General features: G+C 40.0%; 1 protein-coding gene across 5 annotated transcripts in view; it reads right to left on the bottom strand.

Annotated features, from left to right (window-relative positions):
• agbl5 (AGBL carboxypeptidase 5) overlaps nucleotides 1-18,918 on the bottom strand; it is a 102,551-nt gene that overhangs the window by 74,202 nt on the left and 9,431 nt on the right. For 4 of the 5 annotated variants that reach the window (XM_080192253.1, XM_080192252.1, XM_080192256.1 and 1 more), the window contains 3 exons: nucleotides 14,405-14,702; nucleotides 10,519-10,690; nucleotides 1,639-1,805 (listed from right to left, as the gene is read on the bottom strand). In XM_080192253.1, the coding sequence (XP_080048379.1) occupies nucleotides 1,639-1,805; nucleotides 10,519-10,690; nucleotides 14,405-14,625 (560 nt within the window). In that variant the 5' untranslated portion in view covers nucleotides 14,626-14,702. Of the gene's footprint in view, nucleotides 1-1,638; nucleotides 1,806-10,518; nucleotides 10,691-14,404; nucleotides 14,703-18,918 lie in introns of those variants that run through there. The other variant, XM_080192254.1, reaches the window with a different exon arrangement.

Here is an 18,918-nt window from a genome sequence, read left to right on the forward strand (position 1 = left end):
TTCAGCATCACTCAATATTTAGACTACTTTTATTTCACAATGTGAAATATCTTGCATTTATATATGTATTAAATTGCAATTGCCTTGATTCTACCCATGGCATTTTTGATCCAGCACCTTCAGCAATTCCTTGGTGGCTTCAACAACTTAGAGTGCTCCACTAGTTTCACATCTGCAAATATAACGTATCCAAATGTGCTGCTGAATTCAGTAAGTTATACGTAACTAAATGAAACCGCAACATCAATCCCTGATGCATTCCCAATCAACGTGCTCCCAATCTTACTTCAATCACCTATCTGGTACTTATTAATGTTTTTATCAGCAAAGAACCTAATCTCCAAATTTTATGTAGAACACCGATTGCTTATTGATTCCACATACCCAACACTCAAGTAAGATAAACTAATTGGCCTGCAATATAATCAAAAATTATTCGGGTGGCATGGTGACACAGTGGTTAGCACTGCTGCCTCACGGTGCCAGGGACCCAGGTTCAATTCTGGCCTTGGGTCACTACGTGTGTGGAGTTTGGCACATTCTCCCCGTGTTTGTGTGGGTTTCCTCTGAGTGCTCCAGTTTCCTCCCATAGTCCAAAAATGTTAGGTTGATTCTCCATGCTAAATTGACCCTAATGTTAGAGGGATTAGTGAGGTAACTAGGTGGGGTTATGGGTAGAGGACCTGGGTCAGTGCAGACTCGATGGGCTGAATGGCCTTCTTCTACACTATAGGGTTTCTATAATTCTATGAAGTACTGTCGAGTAAAATTGGCAATGACTTGACAATTCACAATATGATTGCTGCAGTGTAGTAACAAAGATTCTACCTGTCATAACTCATATTCTTTTCATCTGAAACTGAATTGGGATCATTTTAAAATTTAGATTATTTGTACTGGCATTTGATAAACAGATAGTTTATGCAAATTTATGAGGCTGTTAACAGAACAAATTTCTGATCTAATGATCTCTTCCACTGATAAATCATCAACCTTCTGACTCAGAGGTAATAGTATTAGCACTGAGGCAGGACTAAAATTGGAGAGTAAGGGTCTATTTATTTAAGACAAGCAGCAGTAATAAGGAAATAAAACATAGAACTCAGCAACAGAAAACAATATTAGCTCTCCTTTGATCTTCCTTCTTTGTAAGGCCGACTAAATTATGTTAGGAAACCAGTGGCTAAAATAAAGTTGTAGGCTACTTCTTTTAAATTTTTCAAATACCATGGCTTGGTCTCACAATGTAATTGTTGCAATGAGCCTCTGCCACTGCTTCTTTTCAGTAATCCCCAGAAATTGGCAAATACTAGGCAGAAGGGACAGATAAATAAGCCGCACTTTGTCTTTGGAATTCACTGGCAGTTATTTTTTTAAATACAATCAGGTTTAATTTTTCATTTGTGTATTTCTGCAAATTTTCCCAGTTCCCAGATATACAGAAGATTCTCGCATGGCCTTCCTGAACAATGAGTTAATGAGAAGCAAGTCCACTGAACATAAACTTGCATAAACCATTAGTGAATATAAAAACCTAATATACGAGTTGATTCTCAAAAAGCAATTACATCATCTGGCTATTATTTCAAAAACTAATTACACAAGGTAATCCACTGAAACTCCCAGATTGCCCCATACCTCCTTATGGTCAGGTGTTCACAATATTCAAACTTTTCATCCAGTCGCATCAACATCTCTTGGCATTCAGAGTACGTGAATGGAAAGCAAAATGCAAAGTAGGTTGTTGCTCCACGATAGTCAAGAAAACGATGCATGAAGGACAGAATAAACTGATTTTCCACCATCTAAGTTAAAAAAGGGCAAAAAAGTAATGACAAAAATTTCATAGAAATGAACATTTCCACAGGCAGCACATCACTGATTCAAGCAGTTATTAGGCACATTAAGCGCAAACAAATTGATTGGAAGGATCTAAATTAGCCAAATGTTATTTGCATTGACTCAAAATGGCACAGGGTTATTGGAGCACGTAAGGTTGCCAATCAACCCATTGAGTCCAGGCTAGTTCTCAGTCGAGCAACCCAACTACTCCCACTTCCCATTTTATCCCTGAAGTATATTTTGTACTGGTGCCCATCCAATTTCCTTTTGAAATCATTCATCTTCTATATTTCCACCACTCTCATAGAGAGCAAGTTCCAGGTCATTACTACTTCCAGGGTAAAAATGTTCTTCCTCACATTCTTCCTCCATCTCTTGCCCAAAACCTTAAATCTGTATACCATCAGCTAACAGGAACATATTTTTTACCTACCCTATTTAAATCTTCCATAATCTTTATCAAATCTCACCTCAATTTCCTTTACTCCAAGAAGAACCCCAACTTCAGCCTTTAGTTATGTTTTTTCTCCACAAGTGAAAACATTCTCTTTGTATCCACTCTGTCTAATCTTTCATAATTTTAAAGACTTTTATTAGGTCACCCCTCAGCCTCCCTCTTTCCTCAGCCCCTCCCCCCACTCTTCATAACTTTCTGGTATCATCCTTGTAAATCATGTCACAATCTCTCCAGTACCTCTATATCATTTTTCTAATATGCACACAGTATTCAATACAGCTTTAGCGTACCTTCCCTACATTTCAATTCTATCCCTCTGAAAATAAAGCCTAATGCTTGATGGTCTCCCATATGATCACTTTGCTTTACTACCCCAATGGCAATCGAGAGTGCGATAAAGAAGCAACAATTCAGAGAATATAATACATAATTCTCAGGAAAATATTTGCAAAATACTGATTTTAGTGGAAGAGATATTTCATTCCATGGAAACAAGAAAAGGAATTGGAGCTTACCCCCTACAGGTTAATGGAGCTGAGGGCTCAGGAGAAGTTTAGTAAAATTTCCAGACCACATAATAGAACAAGAGAGTAGAGAAGGTGGCAGGAATTTAACCTCAGGCAAAGCAAAAAAGGTGACAAGTATGAGAAGGGAGGTGCCAATACAGGACTGAGGGTGTTGTACCTAAACATGTGTAGTATACTGAACAAGATAAATGAGTTTGTTGCGCACATTGAAATTGGCTGATAAGACGTTGTGGGCATCACAGAGACATGACTGCAAGGAGTTCAAGACTGCGATCCAAATATCCAAGGATATGTGTCCTATCGGAAGTAAAAAGTCTGACAACACCAGGTTTAAGTCCAACCGATTTATTTGATAGTACACTCACTAGCTTTCAGGTTAGCCCCTTCGTCACAAGTGTACTATCAAATAAATCGGTTGGACTTAAACCTGGTGTTGTCAGACTTTTTACTGTGTTTACCCCAGTCCAACGCCAGCACCTCCTATCGGAAGGACGGGCAGATGGGCAAAGGGGGCGGGGTTGCATATTAGTCAGGAATGAAGTTAAATCAATAGCAAGAAGTGACATTGGATCACAAGGAATGGAATCTCTGTGTAGAATTGAGGAATCGCAAAGGTAAAAAGACACTGATGGGAGATAGGTATAGGGCCCCTAGCAGTAGTCAGGATGTGGGGCAGAAAATAAATCAGGAGATAGAAAAGGCATACAATAAAGGCAATATTACAAAAATCAAGGGGGACTTCAATATACAGATGGACTGGGAAAATCAGGTATGTAATGGATCCCAAGAAAAAGAATTTATGGATTGTCTAAGAGATTTTTTTTGGAATAGCTTGTGACACAGTCTAAGAGGGAACAGCTAATTCTGGATTTGGTGATGTGTAATGAGGCAGACTTGATTCGGGAACTTAAGGTGAAAGAACCCTTAGGGAGCAGTGACCACAATATGATAGCTGGAATCAGATGTAATTATATTACAATTAAATAAATGTAACTACAAAGACATAAGGGAGGAGTTGGCCAGAGTTGATCGGAAAGGGAGCCTAGCAGGGAAGACGGTGGAACAGCAGTGGCAGGAGTTTCTGAGAGTTATGCAGGAGGCACAACAGAAATTCATCCCGAGGAGGAGGAAACATGCTAAAGGGAGGGCAAGGCATCCATGGCTGATGGGGGAAGTCAAGGATCGCATAAAAGCAAAAGAAAAAACATACAAAGTGGCAAGGATTAGTGGGAAGCCAGAGGATTGGGAAGTCTTTAAAAGTGAGCACAGGACAACTAAAAAAGCAATAACAGGGGAGATAAAATATGGGTGTAAGCTAGTAGTAATATAAAAGAAGATAGGAAGAGTTTTTTTCCAATATATAAAAGGTAAGAGAGAAGCAAAAATAGCCATTGGATCACTGGAAAATGAGGCCAGAGAAGTAATGGTAGAAAACAAAGCAATGGCAGAGAAACTCTGCAACAGACTTCACGGTGAAAGACACCACTGGGATGCCAGAGCTTCAGGAGAGTCAGAGGGCACAACTATGTGTAGTGGCCATCACTAAGGAGAAGATTCTGGGGAAACTGAAAAGTCTGAGGATGGATAAATCAAAGAACAAAGAACAACACAGCACGGGAAACAGGCCCTTTGGCCCAATGAGCCCGCGCCACCATTTTAACATTACGAGTGCCCTCCTCTACCTATGACCTTTGTCTATGCCTACTGGGGAAGACTGAGGGAAGACTAATTTAGGGACAATTTGTTACACCAATCAGCCTAAGAGCACCTTTTTGGGGTGTGGGAGGAAACCAGAGCACCCGGAGAAAACCCACGCAATCACGGGGAGAATGTACAACCTCCCACAGACACTGAATCTGCACAGCAAACAGTGATAGTCACTGAGCTGTCATGTTGCCCATCAGATGGTCCAGTTTAAGCATACACTAACGACGTGAAGCACTAGGCAACTCTCGAAGCAACATTCAAGAGCAGTCCTCGCACAACCCACTGCGTGTATGCCCCTTATTGGACAATCACCTGGACTACATGAACTACACCCCAAACTTTTAAAAGAGATAGCTGAGGAAATTATGGAGGCATTGGTGGTGATCTTTCAGGAATCACTGGAGGCAGGGAGGGTACCAGAGGACTGGAAAGTAGCAAATGTAACACCGCTGTTTAATAAGGGAGTGAGGCAGCAGATGGGAAATTATAGGCCATATGAGGATAAGATCCTGGCATGGGTAGAGGATTGGCTGAGGATTGGTAAAAAGACACTGATGGGAGATATGTACAGGCCCCCTAGCAGTAGTCAGGATGGGGGCAGGAAATAAATCAAGAGATAGAAAAGGCATATAATAAAGGCAATATTACAATAATCGTGGTGAAGTGAGTCTCCATGTGAAGTGGCACATGAAATACAATGTGAAAAAGTGTGAGGTTATGCACTTAAGAAGGAGGAATGGAGGCATGCACTATTTTCTAAATGGGAAAATGCTTTGGAAATCAGAAACACAAAGGAGTAATTGTTCAAGATTCACTTAAGGTTAACGCGCAGGTTCAGTTGGCAGTTAGGAAGACAAATGCAACGTTAGCATTCATGTCGAGGGGGCTAAAATACAAGTGCAGAGGTGTACTTCTGAGGTTGTATAAGGCTCTGGTCAGACCCCATTTGGAGTATCTTGAGCAGTTTTGGACCCCATATCTAAGAAAGGATGAGCTTGGAAAAGGTCCAGAGGAAGTTCACAAGAATGATCCCTGGAATGAAGAGTTTGTTGTGTGAAGAATGGTTGAGGACTCTGGGTCTGTACTCATTGGAATTTAGAAGATGAGAGGGAAGCTTATTGAAACTTACAGGATACTGTGAGGCCTAGATAAAGTGGTCGTGGAGAGGATGTTTCCACTAGTAGGAAAAACTAGAACCAGAGGGCACAACCTCAGGCTAAAGAGATGATCCTTTAAAACAGAGATGAGGAGAAATTTCTTGAGCCAGAGTGGTGAATCAGTGGAACTCTTTGCCGCAGAAGGCTGTGGGGGCCAGGTCATTAAAACAGAGATCATTCCTGGAAGAAAGTATCCTTTCCTCACATTTCTGCCAAAATAGAAAAATTGTTGGGGGTCCAGTCTAGCTTCCTAATATAACATGGGGTCCTGGTCTGGGACTCTAACAACGTGAGCTGGGTAAATGAGATATGGTGTGAGATAGGACTTGGGCAGCAGTGGTTCTGATGGACTCAAGTTTATGCAGGTTGGAAAATAGGAGATTGGCATTAGACTTATCAAACCAAGAGGTAGCAAAGGTAAGGAAGATGGTTTTAGAAGCAGAAAAGCAGAGGTAGGAGAGAAGTCAGGTTCCTGGAGGTATAAATAGATTATCTTTGATAGAGTGGATATGTGTTTAGAAGTTCAAATTGCTTTTTGCAAGAGCTCTTTGCTTCTCTGCTACAGATCCAGGTCTACACATAAGCCCTATCACATGACCCTGTCAATCACTCTAATCAGAAATCCTAGGAGAACTTAAGCCAACAGTTGTCCATTAACTCTAGTGAAGTTAACCACTTGCAAGGCTAAGATGAGCAATTATCCTGCTGTCCCACCATCTGAGTTGCATTCCTTTCAGCTGAACTGCTAAACATTACCTTTAAACATAAAAATGAGATATATATCTACATCAATTGCACTGCTATCATCACATTACGTTTGAACTAATCAACGCAAGTTCCTGGTTGACCAATACCTCAATCTTAAAATTCTCATCTTCTACAGCCTTGTCATTTCCAACTCTGTAACCTCTTCCATCCCTACAACCTTGCATGATCTCGTATTCCTCCAATCCTGGCCTCTTCCATCCCCAATTTTAATCAGTCCATGCCTTCAGCTACCTGTATCGTAAACTGTGGGAGTCCCCCAACCTCTCCACTTCTTCACCTGTTTTAAGACTCCCCTTTAGCCTTTGATGGTCTGCCTTAAAATCCCTTTACTTGGTTCAATGCTAACTTTATATACATTAAGTTCCTGGTGTTCTACTATATCAGACACTGCATAAATGTAGTTTGCTGTTGTTCTTCACGAACGATTAAGTTAACTTAACCTAAAGAACATCATTGCATCACTTTTCATGCTGTAGTTTCCAAACTAAACACAAACTCAGGAAATTGGTGCAGCAAATGGCTTTATAGTAACTGATCAAAAACAATTTGATTTTGTTAAAGAAGTTAATTCAGAATATTTTAGAAGTACTAAACATTGGAAGCACTGGACACTGACTTTCCAGTCTTCCGTCATCACCCTCTGTCTCCTATAATTAAGCCAATTTTGAATCCACCTCCTCAAATTACCTTGTAACCAAATTGCGTTTGCCTTCTAAAGAAGTCTCCTACGTGGGACCTTGTCAAAGGCTTTGCTGAAATTCACATCGGCTATATCAACTGCAATAATCTCATCTACACATCTGGTCACCACCTCAAAAACTTCAATCAAATTTGTAAGGCATGACCTCCCTCTGACAAAGCCATGCTGATTGTCTCTGATCAAATCTTGCTTCTCAATCGCTGATGTGAGCCTCATCGGTATAGTTCTCTGGCTTATTCCTACAACCCTTCGTAAATAGTGGAACAACATCAGTTGTTCTCCAGTCCTTGGTACCTCTTCCATCCCTCCAGTCCTTGATACCTCTCCCATGGCCAGAGAGGAATTAAAGATTTGGGTCAGAGCCTCTGCAATCTCCTCCCTTATCTCCAACAGCAGCCTGGGACACGATTCATTCGGACCTGGATATTTGTCCACTTTTAAGCCTGCCAACACCACCAATACCTTGTCATTCCCGATGTCAATTTGCTCAAGACCCTCACAGTCTCACTCCTAGAGTTACATACCTTCACTCTCATTTTCTGGGGTGAAGAAGGATGTGAAATACTCATTTAAACACTCTACCACTGTCCTCTGGCTCCACTCATAGATTGCCCCTTGGTTCGTAATGAGCTCTTTCCCTGGTTATCCTCTTCCTATGTTAACATGTTGTGCTCCCCCACTATCACCTCAACCATCTGTCCGGCTTCATTCCTCAGAATTAGGTCTAGCTCTCTCTTGTTGGACCATTTACATATTGACCTAAAAAGGTCTCCTGTACACATTTCAAGAAATCCACTCCATCCAAGCCCTTAACACTATGTTTATCACAAGTAATTTTGGGAAAGTTGAAACCACCTAATATAATTTCCCCATTGTTATTGTTTTTACACACCTCTCCAAATTGTGTATATATTTGCTCCTCAATTTCTCGCTGATTGTCTGGGGGTCAAAACAAACACTGAGCAATATGGCTGTCTTTTTTACTTCCTAAGCTCCATTCACAAAGCTTCATTTGATGCCCCCTTCAAGGCATCATCTCTCCTTACTGCAGGAACTGACTCCTTAACTAATAACGCAATGCCTCCTCCATTTTTACCCCCTCCCCTGAAAATTCTACATCCAGGAATGTTGAGCTGCCAATCCAGCTCCTTCTTCAACCATGCCTCTGTGATGGCTACTATATTACAATTCCATGAGAGGCCATCTACCCTGGCCTAACTCCTTTGAAACTTAATACAGCTGTACTCCCTCTGACTCGATAGCGTTACGTATTATGCTATGCCCCTATTTTGCGAACAGACCGTTTCCCCTCCCCTGCTAAATTAGTTTAAACTCCTCCAACAGTAAACCCATCCAAAGGATGTTCGTCCCGCTCTGCTTCAGATTTAGACCGCCCTGCTTGTACACATCCCACCTTCCTCAGAAATGGTCTCTGTAATCCAGGAGATCAAATCCTCCCTCCTGCACCAATTCTCAAGCCATGCATTCATCTGCGCTACACTCCTATTGCTGTGCTCACAACCACATGCTACTGGGAGTAATCCAGAGATTGTAACCCAAGAGGAACTGCTTTTGAGTCTGCTGCCTAACTACCTGAATTCTTCATGCAAGGCCATATCTCCCTTTCTACCTGTGTCATTGGTACCAACATGTACCAAGGCGGCATGGCAGCACAGTGGTTAGCACTACTGTTTCACTCCAGCAACCTGGGTTCGATTCTCGGCTTGAGTCACTGTCTGTGTGGAGCTTGCACATTCTCCTCGTGTCTGTGTGGGTTTCCTCCAGTGCTCCCACAGTCCAAAGATGTACTGGTTAGGTTGATTGGCCATGCTAAAATTGCCCCTTAGTTTCCTGAGACGCGTAGGTTAGAGGGATTAGCAGGTAAATGTGTAGGAATATGGGGGTAGAGCCTGGGTGGGATTGTGGTCGGTGCAGACTCGATGGGCCAGATGGCCTCTTTCTGCACAGTAGGGTTTCTATGATTCTATGACCTCTGCCTCATCACCCTTCCCTTCAGAGTGTCCTGCAGCTGTTCAGTGACATCCTGGACCCTGACACCTGGGAGGCAACACACCATCCTGGAGTCACACTGATGGCCGCAGCAGCACCTAGCTGTTTCACTGACTATAGAATCCCCTATCACTATCAGCATCCAAAATGGAATACCGATTTGAGAGCAGAACCCTGGGGGACTCCTGAACTACCTGTCTGTTTCTGTTGGACTATGTGCTATCCCCCATTCCCTTCTTTCCTCAAGTCCCTTCAGCTGCAATGTGACCATCTCTCCAAAGTGCCATCCACAATGCTCTCAAAGTCGCAGATGCTCTAGTGTCCCCAGCTGCCACTCCAGCTCTGAAACTCAAGCTTCCAGGTCCTGGAGCTGGACACACTTCCTGCACACATGCTTGTCCCGGGCATTGGAAATGTGCCCGGCACCCCACACAGAGCAGGAAACAAACGATAGCTTTGAACTCTTCTGTCGTGACCAAACCTTTTTAATGTAGGACTTTAGAAGACTTAAAAAAAACAAGTATGTTCCTACCCTTGCTTAAACAATGACTTACAATATATAGTTTGAAAATACCCACTTGGACTTACTTACCAATCAGTTGTTCCTGTTGGTCCCACATCACTTTCCTGACTGTGACGACACCTCAGAATGCCGCCATCTATCCCTGTGCTAATACTAGTTTAACCTGTCAAAAAAGGTAAGTGCTATAGTCTAGTAACAATGACACAGCCTTACCCACTACTCACTAAATCTGTTCCCTCCTTCACATTGTTTATGAAGTTCTGCCACACTACACTCCTGCCCAGACTGAGCTCAACAGTCTTTCAGCTTCACCTTCTCCTTGTATCACCTAACTCCCTGTTTTCATCCAACTCCAAAGCAAGCACTATCATTTCACCATGCAGCACTAACTTCACAAATTTAATTTTTGTAGAATTTACTCAGGTTTCTGGTGCATTTAGCATTAGTCTTCTCTTTCCTTAGCTCTCTAAAACTTTGGAAAATCAGCTTTATAAACATATGAACAAGGAGCAGGAGTAGGCCACTGAGCCCCTCAAGCTTTGTAAGTCAGTACATGGAATCAAGCAGACAACACAGAACATGTTGCCAAGCAGATGCATGGGAGTTTAAGACATAACGACACAGAACAAACTACACATGGCAGTAGATGAACAGATTTTTTTTTCACATTTCAAAAATGGCAACAACCTACACCAACACTGACAATTTCACATCTTGTGCTCAGTTTATAAGTCACCCCCCATTTTTGGAAGGATTTTTCAAATCTTCGAAAGGTGAACTTAAGGCTTGATCCTCTGTACAAAATCTCTATATCACAATGTCCATACCTCATACGTTGGTCTCTCTCGTACACGTTCCCAGCGTGGCTTTCCGGGCAGAGTTTTAACTAATGGTGCCATTCCCTGGGAGTACAGTTTACTTTGCTTATTCATATTCATAATATTGATTTTAATAACTTTACTAGGAATTCCTCCCTTCACACTGAAATAAAACCAGGACCTGAAGATAAGCAAGACAAGATTAATGACAGTCAATATGTGACATGAATTTATGCATCAGACACAACTATAAGTTAATCAAAAAAACTTAGCAAAATATCTTTTTTACTATTACTAATTATTTTCCTTAAATTCATTAACCCCAGTCAATGAATGTTTTCGGATAAAAATTATCCCGGTATATAACAAAGTCTAACTTTGATTTTCTTAAGGACATCAGCATTGCTGGACAAAAAAGGTTATGATCCATTTGTTTGTCTACTATTATCTTGATTGCCACATGATATAACAATAATGTAGTTGCTGAATAATCAAGGCAAGCAATTGGTCAATTAGTCTTTAACTAACATGATGAGGAAAATTCAAGTGGCAGAAAACTATGGGAGCCATAGATCCAAAGGCACTTGTTAGTTCCAAGCGTATATCACATAACAGATCATGTCTCAAATTATTCATAAATTGAATTTCTGAAAGGAATCTAACTAATTGATTAATAAATCAATCCTGACTCCTTCCACTTTTTCCCTGAGAACCTGTTCCACTTATTGACCCTTGCTCACTGAGATAATGTTTTCACAATTTAAAAGTTGAATTTATCGCTTTCAAATGCAATGCATGTCCTTTGGTTGTATTTTTCTGGCAAAGCGAAATAGCTAATCATGGTCTAGTTTTTCTAACTCGAAAAACAGCAAACCTATTGCCTATCAAACTTTCCTAGTCACAATGTTTCCAATTTGCATAATCAGTCCTCATAATTCAACCTCTTCATTCCCTCAATCATTGTGATTGCTCTCTTGTATCCTTATATTGTCATTTAGAGAAAGTAAGCAAAAAATTTACTGTTACACAAGCACAAATTGGAAAGAAAAAGACTTGCACATTCTCTAAACCCAAAGTACTTGCATAGAAAGAACTTGCATAGATAAAAATACTATGTCCAAAACCAACACAACAAAATCCACCTGAAATACATTTGCACATTGTTCCCCCACGTCCATACCCAGACCATTAATGAAACAGTAAAGAACTGGCCAAAAACCGATTTTTTTTTACAGGACACCATTGCTGAGCAGTCTCCAAAAGGATATAAATTTAATTTAACTGCCTACTCCCTTCCACCCAATTCTCAATCCATCCCTACATATTACCATAAATATTGGCGGATTCAATTTGGAAAGAAACCACTTGTCTGGTACTTTTCCCAGCCATTGAAATGCTTTTCCAATGTGGTCATATGTGTAACAAGAAAATTTGTGTACAGCAACATCCCAGGCAAAGGGACAATAACTTAGTAAACGCTACGCATTAGTTAAAGGCACCCAGGTACACTTGATTACAAAGTTCTGAACAGGGATAACAAGATCAGCTACCTTGTTGGGCCCCATCTTCATACAATGTAGAAACTGGTCTGCATTTCCTTACCCATGATCTCACGAGGACCATTTCTCACTTGGCTCACTTGTATAACAGTCCAACAGCCTAATTCTTTCTGACCTACTGTGGCTGAAGTTATTTTCCTAAAAGCTCATTAACCATAAAACAAATAATAATCCTGTAGGGTTCAACAAATATTATTGCTTGCAAGATCATCTACTATTGTAAAGAATGACTCAAACCATACAAAGCTTCAATCTCTGCTCTTCGTTGCCATATTCTGACATCCCATAAACAAGTTACAAGCCACACTAAAGCAATGCCAATTTATGAGCAGCAATGCTGGTAGTTGAGAAAGAATGTGCTGACAGTCACTCACATCAAATTGGATCCAGTTCAAATAAGCACTGCAAATATACAATAAACCTTTAATGCTATAAGGAGGATCGGCCTCATGCAATATCGTGGCATACATTTGATCACTAGAAATTTTCCAAGATTTGGGTAGAATATCACCTGTTGAAAGACCTTGGTCTCGATGTTCATGGTGCCAATAACCATAACATCTGAAAATATTCCAACTGTGGGTGCAAATTCTGAATTACCCACTGAGAAACTAGGTCCAATGCAGGAAAGCACAGCATCACCAAGGATAAGAATAGGTTTTACTAAAAGGAACTAGATCAAACTAAGGCTATAAGTAAACTTCTGTTTAAAATCTATGTTGAGAGAAAGTAAATTAATTTACCATTTTATGCACTGAGGGGACCGGGGAAATGTGGATCTGCTTATTCATTTGTTAAGTAAATAAAACCACTTTTTGATTCAGAGCCTGTGCCTTGGTCTGCGAAGTACGCATATTCAGTCTGTTTTTTAAACAGAACCATGTGCAATATGTGATATTTTTAACAATGGTTACCAGAACATAAGTTATCATCTCTGGATCTTCCTAATATTTATCTAAATATTGGGCAGAAAAATGCACATTCTTGATTATAGGGGACTTAAGATATGCATAATGAGTTCAGGTGATGCTGAACTTGAGAAAATGCCTAGGCGGAAGCCAAAAAAAGAGAAAGGAAGTTGAAACACATATTGCCCACCTTTTCCTTTCTGCAACAATAAAGCATTTAATTTTATTTATAAGAAGAAATATGACTTTAGTAGGATGGCAAATTAATAATCAAATACAGAACAAGATACAGAGCTCATTCACCATTTAAGCCTATTTGTACAAACTCCAATGACCTTTGGTTCAGTTCCTTTGGATACAAGTTCCAACTCATAAAAGTAAAGCTCAAAAGTCACTTTAAAATCTCACAATTAACAGTGAATTGGGGACATTTCTCCTTCAACAGAAGACAAATATCATGTTCTATGGCTGTATGAGTTTATGGAGCGGAGGTCACAGTAGTGACAGGCCAAAGTCATGGCATCATTGACAAATCATGTGTATCCACTTTCATGTGCTTCTGAAACAGTCTATTCTAATTATTTAAAGGGGCAGAGAAAACTCTAAAACTAATAGTTCCTTGACGATTATTTTCTGAAAGAAAATGATGGGTATGCAGTTGGAAGCTTAATAAAGTTTGTGGAAGCCTAAAAGGGATTTTAAATTGTAAGTAGTTCTCCAATAGGTTTTCTCCTACAGTACAAAGAACTGGGCGGCATGGTTGCACAGTGGTTAGCATTGCTGCTTCACAGCTCCAGGGTCCTGGGTTCGATTCCTGGCTCAGGTCACTGTCAGTGTGGAATTTGCACATCCTCTGCGTGCCTGCGTCAGTTTCCTCCCACAGTCCAAAAATGTGCGGGTTAGGTTGATTGGCCATGCTAAGAAATTGCCCCTTAGTGTCCAGGGATGCGTAGGTTAGAGGGATTAGTGGGTATAATATTTAGGGATATGGGGGTAGGTCCTGGGTGGGATTGTGTTTGGTGCAGACTCAATGGGCCAAAGGACCTCTTTCTGCACTGTAGGGTTCTTTGATTCTATGAACTGAAATTACAAATCTATTTGTATAATTTACAATCTAATACATTTATTAAAATGTGATTGTGAATTTTAGTCAAAACTGACAATACTCCTGACCAGCAATTAAAAATACTGAAATCTCCTCCAAAGACGTATGCCACAAGATGATTCCACCTGTAATAGCTAGTATTATCAGATGCATCTTATTATAATGCAATTTTTCCCCATTCCTCCTACTACATTAAAAGCAGATATTCAAATTTATCTGCAAAAGATATGACTGAAAATGATTATGGCTATAATTTGCCAGTTTAACCTGATAATAAAATCCCCAATTATCCCAAGCACAGAAAAAAAAACTTGTAGAATTACCTATTACCATTTTCGAACTCAGTTTCAGCGCAGTCTGGTTTGGTCCACACATTAAACTCACAATCTGGAGTAGTTAATGCATTCCCCAAACTTCCTGCACCTGTACTGCCACTGGGAGCTGAATCCACTTCTCCTTCAGGATGTTCCACTTTTTCAACTTGAGCAATGTTTCCAGAATCAAACTTGGAACTAAAAAGTAAGCCGCCACATCGAATTTCCATTTTTCTTGCAAGAGAGAACGTTTCAAGGCATATTTCATTGTTCTACGCACCACTGAGAGCAGTTATGTCTGGAAGATCTAAGCAAGGAAAGAAAACAATTATTCCTAAGAATTTCAGAAAGCAGTGCTCGAGTTGAATAGAACTACAGTAAATTTAAGCAGACAAAAAAAGTTACTTAAAATTAAGCATCTAGATCAGTTGCCTTGGATATCACATCATGTCAGTGGTGGTGATGCCAAACCCACTAATTCATAAAAGACATGCTCTTTAAATGTTATTTAAATGTTGTTATAGAAATTGCAAAGTAATAATTTTCCAACATAAATCAATGCAGAAAACGACCTAAAAGATAAATATAGAATCAAAAAGGAAACCATATCTCCTTGTAGTTTGTCAAATCCAACTGGCATTATAAATTGCCTGACATTTCCTCTAAGAAAATGTACTAAAATAATGTGTAAATTTAGGGAATATGTGAACTAACATGCTGTATAACAAAATCTTAAGTCACTGAGTTCTGTTACCCAGCAGAGATTACACCAAACTGGAAAAACAGTAATCAACTGAAATGGAAAACCTACTGAATTCAAAATGCAGTTATGTTTACTCATGGCTTCTCATGCATAGGCTGGATCTCAATGAAATAAAATGTTAATATTTGCACACTACAGATCCTGCAAAAGTTTCACTAACCTTCCACTGTAAAACGCACACTATTTCACAGAAAGTAAATAAAATTTGTCTGAAGATTACAATGTTCGAAATCCATGCCTAGCTTATCCCTTTGCAGGCTGGTCACTTACAGATGTGATCAACATCCACAACACAATGCAAGCTGTCTGGCCCCATGACAGCTAAAGATACTGTCCTTTAGGAAAAGCTGCAACCTCTTTTGGGAGCACATGGATATTTAGAAGAGTTGCGAGATTTGAAAGCCCTAATGTGAGATCATAAGCAAGATTCAGAAATGGGGCCTTTCACAGAACTCAATAGGATTGGTATGCCTGCAGTGGCCTATACATTCTTTTACAAAAGCTATTCAATCCTCCTCCAACACAGCATATCCAAGTCAATACTGTGTTCTGAATGACCTTCCACAATTTTTAAACCATCAAGTAAGAAAATTTAGATTATTTCCAGTAACAGCTCCAAACACATTTACGGTTGTAGTGGAAGGCCTAGGAGGAAGAAGGGACATCAAGTGGTCCAGGCAGAAATCTTAAAAGTATTTCCCTAAAATAATCTCAGGACACTATCAGAAAGACGTGGAGGCTTTGGTGGGAGTACAGAAGAAGTTCACCAGGATTTTGCTTGGTATGAGGAAAGATTGAATAAACTGGGATTGTCCTTCCTGGAAAGACAGGGGCTGAGGGATGACCTGATATAATTTTACAAAATTATGAGTATCATAGATAAGGCTAACAGTTGGAAGCTTTCTCCCAGGGCAGAAATGACAATTACAAGGGGCCACAAGTTCAAGGTAAGGGGGGAAAGGTTCACTACCGTTTTACAGGGAAAGTTTTTTTTACATAGAGGGCGGTGGGGCCTGGAATGCACTGCCAAGTGAGGTGATTGAGGCAGACATGTTAGTGACTTTTAAGATTTATCCAGAAAGACACATGAATGGGCAGGGAATAGAGGGATACAGGTGGTTGGTCTAGGTAGGACAACATGATCAGCGTGGGTTTGGTGAGCTGAAGGGCCTGTTCCTGTGCTGTATTGTTCTTTGTAAGCCTGTATCATTTTAAATACTCAGAATTGATTTTATATAATACCCAGCAGTGACATGTTAAATGCACTTCTGCTTGCCTTTGATAACCATCATTCCTTTGCCACTGCCATTTTTCTACTATGACTGGGCTCTGAAACTACTGTCAGATTATCTAGATTACTGCCTGGAGAAGTAAATAAGTTTAAATATTAAAGCCTCTTCTGATACTTTATTTAGCATCCTTAGCACAATAAAACATCCCAAAGAGCTTCTCAGGTGTGTTATAAAGCAAAAACTGACACCAAACCACATACAGGGATACTGGGGCTGACGATCAAAGGCATGGTCAAAGTAGTAGGAGTGACTTAAAGGAGCAGAGAGATAGAGGGACAGCAAGGTTTAAGGTGGTAATTCCAGGGCTTACAGCCTTGGCTGCTGAAGACAACCACCACTGGTGGAGCAATTAAAATCGGGGACGTTAAAGGGACTAGAATCAGCCAAAAGGACTAAAATTAGCAGTGTGCAGAGATTTCAGAGGGTTGTGAGGCTGGAGAAGATTAGAAATCTATAGATGGATATGAAAACAAGGATGAGACTTTTTAAATTCAGGCACTGCTTAACCAATGTATGTCAGCAACCAAAGGGGTGATGGATGAATAGGGTTGCATGTTACAACATGGGCTGCAGAATTTTGGACTTGCAGTTTACAGAACAGTAGAATGTGGAATGCAAGCCTGGAGTATGTTGGAATATTCATTAACAAAGACATTTAAAAAGTGAGTGCATGACTAGTAAAATGGACTGCAGATGAAATTTAACACAATAGTATAGACTGATTTTTTTTTTAGGAAAAATGACGAGAGGAAATATAAAGTAAATGGCACATTTAAAAGGGAATGCAAGAACAGGGAGACCCAGGATGGGCACATACAAAGTTTGAAGGTGGTAGGACTAGTTCAAAAGGCTATTCAAAAGATATATGTGTTATACACTTAAGTGGCTGCTTTAAGAGCTGGTCACATGATTAGATGGTGATGGAATTGGGGTGTTCCAGTTTCATTTTCTAATCTGTACAAGCAACAGATCCTGCAATAAATTGTTGTGATTTTGAATCTACATGTACAAACCACATCTTTTTCTTTTTACTTAAAATGCCAACTTCTAACATAGTTAGGACATTATAATATGAGACCCTTGGCTTTATAAATAAAGACACAGAGTACAAAAACAACGAAGTTATACTACACCTGTATAAAAGGAAAACTGGTAAGGCTCCAGGTGGGTGGCCTTTTCTGGGCATCACATTTTAGAAGCAACGTCAAAGGCCTTAAGGAAAATATACTGAGTAGATTTACTGCAATTTTACCAGGGTCAGAAGTCATCAGTTAGGTGGAGAGATTAAGGTTGCTCACCTTAGAGCAAACAAGGTTATGGAAGATTTGATAGAGATGTTCAAAGAAGTGTATGGTTTTTATACAGTAAATAAAGAAAAACTGCTTCCATTGGCAGAGTAGAGGATGGGACAAGGACAAAAGGAAATGTATGATAGAGTGCAAGACAAGAGAGACTGAATGACAAGAATTATTCTTACAGAACCAAAAGGAATAGTGATGGGACAAGAAAATAAATAAAAGATGGACCTAGAGGAGATGTGCTGCTGTCAGAAAGCAAAGATAAGAGAAAAATATAAACATGCAAAGAAAACAAGACGAAGGGACAGAACTTGCAATCTGAAATTGTTGCTTTGAAATAGACCTGAAAGAACAAAGTGTGGCAAGTTTGCCTCCAGTTCTTGCCAATTACCTTTAAATCTGTATTCTCTGCTGACTGGACAGCTGCCAATAAAAACCACTTCCCTTTACTTATTCAATCAAAGTGCACAGTGATTTTGAACACCTCTCTCAAATTTCCATTTGCCTCCCTGTTCAGAAGACAACTCTGGTTTTTCCAGTCTGTACATGTAACTCAAATCCCTCAATCCTGGCACAATTCCCTAAATATCTTAGGAACCATCTGCAATGGTTTGGTATCTTTCCTAAAGTAATTGGTGCCTGTAATTGAACATAATTAGCTAGCTAAGCCAAACCAGTATTGTATAAAGTTTAGGCTAACTATTTTGGTTTAGTTTTGTATTCAATGACTATCAACAAAACCAAGGATCCTTTATGCCTTTTAAAATCTTTTATCAATTTGTCCAGCCATCTTCAAAAATTTGTGCACAAACTTTTTCCAGGTCTCCCTGTTCCTACAACCCTTTAAAAATTGTATAATTTCATTCACATTGCCTCTCCCTTATTCTTCTATCAAAATGTACTACTACACACTTGCTTTCACTAATAACATCTTCCAGATGTCCTCATATTTCACCAATCTAATGTCCTTGTGAAATCTATTTTTATTTATTCATTCGTGGGACAGGGGCATCGCTGGCTGGCCAGCATTTATTGCCCATCCTTAGTTGCCCTCCAGAAGGTCATGGTGAAATGCCTTCTTGAATCGCTGCAGTCATGTGATGTGGGTTGACTCACAATACCTTTAAGGAGGGAATTCCAGGATCCTAACCCAGCGAAAATTATATATTT

Source organism: Carcharhinus amblyrhynchos, chromosome 7 (genome assembly GCF_965287045.1).
Source record: "Carcharhinus amblyrhynchos chromosome 7, sCarAmb.v2.hapA, whole genome shotgun sequence".
NCBI lineage: Eukaryota > Metazoa > Chordata > Chondrichthyes > Carcharhiniformes > Carcharhinidae > Carcharhinus > Carcharhinus amblyrhynchos.